The following is a 2,932-nucleotide window of genomic DNA, read 5'->3' as shown; positions in this document are numbered from 1 at the left end:
TTCTGCTGTCATTATAATCAACTGTAACACAGTCAGAAGCCATAGCAATACACACCTAATTGTGTTCTGCTGTCATTATAATCAACTGTAACACAGTCAGAAACCATAGCAATACACACCTAATTGTGTTCTGCTGTCATTATAATCAATTGTAACACAGTCAGAAGCCATAGCAATACACACCTAATTGTGTTCTGCTGTCATTATAATCAATTGTAACACAGTCAGAAACCATAGCAATACACCGAATTGTACCAGTTTTCATTTTTGTTATAAACAGGAAATATCCTCATGAACAATCTAAAAGTTGACAAAAGGTTCATTGATTATCATTTTAGATCATAAAAGCAATAGTAAATGAAATACAAAAACTTATGAGATATTAGTTTTACAGAAGCATGTAGTTATTGGCCACTTTTGTGACTATGGGCTGAAAATTGTTCAGATAAATGACAATTATAAACTTCAAAGTTTTCAACTACCAAATTTGTACAACATCTATTGCTGAAGATAACTGCTTTGTTAAGATATCTAAGACCAGTTGATCAAACCTGAAGTATATTCCACATACCTTGATCAAGATCACCATATCAACAAGATCCTTGCCATCCCATTTGTCGAATGGATGAAGAAGCTGAAGTCTCTGACTCTTGGGATCAACATCTACGGCTATATTAGAGCCATCTTCTGGTGGAGCTACATAGGTATCTTCACCGGGATCAAATCCCTGCATCGGCAAGGTGTCACCATACGGACTTTTTAGTTTAAACTTTTGCCCTAAAAAAGGTTCATTATTTCAATACTTAAAATCAATATTCAAAATATATAGTGTACTTGTCAAAATTTACACACAAAGCACAATGCTAATAGCTGATAGTAGTTTCGACATGCAAAATGATAAGTTTTTTTGTATTACAACGAGGATACAAACTGCACTTATTAGCAGGTTAATTTTACTCAAACATAAGGAACTTGATTAATAACTAGAATGTTTTCAAAATGACTTGTTATTTTATACAACTTCTTTCAATGTATTTACCACCTCAGTCTATCCGATTTGTGAAACACATTTTGGAACTTTGTTGACCGAGTGTATCCAACAGGCATAGCTTAGAGCAGTGAGAGCTATATAATCAACAACTCTTACCTAATATCGTTCATTTTTATTTTGTAAACCTACCATTAGCTCCGGTCACCTCGTCTGTCAGAGGGTTGAAATCTAACCGTCCTGCGATAGAAAGGGCCGTAACCATTTCAGGTGATGTAACAAAAGCGTGAGTTGCAGGGTTGGCATCATTCCTTCCTGTGAAGTTTCGGTTGTACGAGGTCACGATAGTATTCTTTTCCCCCTTACTAACATCTTTCCTGTGGTAATCAAATGAACACGGATGTTAAATTGAGGACAATACAGGTCACAATAGTATTCTTTTCCCACTTACTAACATCTTTCCTGTGGTAATCAAATGGACATGGATGTTAAATTGAGGACAATACAGGTCACAATAGTATTCTTTTCCCACTTACTAATATCTTTCCTGTGGTAATCAAATGGACATGGATGTTAAATTGAGGACAATACAGGTCACAATAGTATTCTTTTCCCACTTACTAACATCTTTCCTGTGGTAATCAAATGGACATGAGGACAATACAGTAAGTTTAAAAGTAACAGAACATGTAGAAGTCCTTAACTAAGTTATAAAATACTTACTGAAATAATGACATTACTTCTAAAATAAACAGGACATGGATGTTAAATTGAGGACAATACAGTGTGTTTAAAAGTAACAGAACATGTAGAGATCCTTAACTAAGTTATAAAATACCTACTGAAATAATGACATTACTTCTAAAATAAACAGGACATGGATGTTAAATTGAGGACAAGACAGTGTGTTTAAAAGTAACAGAACATGTAGAAGTCCTTAACTAAGTTATAAAATACCTGCTGAAATAATGACATTACTTCTAAAATAAACAGGACATGGATGTTAAATTGAGGACAATACAGTAAGTTTAAAAGTAACAGAACATGTAGAGATCCTTAAGTAGGTTATAAAATACCTGCTGAAATAATGACATTACTTCTAAAATAAACAGGACACAGATGTTAAATTGAGGACAATACAGTGATGTTTAAAAGTAACAGAACATGTAGAGATATTTAACTAAGTTATAAAATACCTGCTGAAATAATGACATTACTTCTAAAATAAACAGGACATGGATGTTAAATTGAGGACAATACAGTGTGTTTAAAAGTAACAGAACATGTAGAGATATTTAACTAAGTTATAAAATACCTGCTGAAATAATGACATTACTTCTAAAATAAACATGACATGGATGTTAAATTGAGGACGATACAGTGTGTTTAAAAGTAACAGAACATGTAGAGATACTTAACTAAGTTATAAAATACCTGCTGAAATAATGACATTACTTCTAAAATAAACAGGACATGGATGTTAAATTGAGGACGATACAGTGTGTTTAAAAGTAACAGAACATGTAGAGATCCTTAAGTAGGTTATAAAATACCTGCTGAAATAATGACATTACTTCTAAAATAAACAGGACATGGATGTTAAATTGAGGACGAAACAGTGTGTTTAAAAGTAACAGAACATGTAGAAGTCCTTAACTAAGTTATAAAATACCTGCTGAAATAATGACATTACTTCTAAAATAAACAAGACATGGATGTTAAATTGAGGACAATACAGTGTATTTAAAAGTAACAGAACGTGTAGAGATATTTAACTAAGTTATAAAATACCTGCTGAAATAATGACATTACTTCTAAAATAAACAAGACATGGATGTTAAATTGAGGACAATACAGTGTATTTAAAAGTAACAGAACATGTAGAGATCCTTAACTAAGTTATAAAATACCTGCTGAAATAATGACATTACTTCTAAAATAAAC

At 32.3% G+C, this 2,932-nt stretch overlaps 1 protein-coding gene across 1 annotated transcript in view; it reads right to left on the bottom strand.

Moving 5' to 3' along the window:
• The window catches only part of LOC106475572 (aconitate hydratase, mitochondrial-like), a gene marked incomplete at its 5' end in the record, with an annotated part of 19,630 nt that overhangs the window by 13,706 nt on the left and 2,992 nt on the right, over positions 1-2,932 (bottom strand). The window contains 2 exons of the mRNA XM_013936251.2: positions 572-777; positions 1,181-1,365. Coding sequence (XP_013791705.2) covers positions 572-777; positions 1,181-1,365 — 391 coding nt within the window. The remainder of the gene's footprint in view (positions 1-571; positions 778-1,180; positions 1,366-2,932) is intronic.

Source organism: Limulus polyphemus, unplaced genomic scaffold, assembly GCF_000517525.1.
Source record: "Limulus polyphemus unplaced genomic scaffold, Limulus_polyphemus-2.1.2 Scaffold8821, whole genome shotgun sequence".
In the NCBI taxonomy this organism is placed as follows: Eukaryota; Metazoa; Arthropoda; class Merostomata; order Xiphosura; family Limulidae; genus Limulus; species Limulus polyphemus.
The sequence above is the reverse complement of the archived record's forward strand: the minus strand, read 5'-3'. Positions and strand labels throughout refer to the sequence as shown.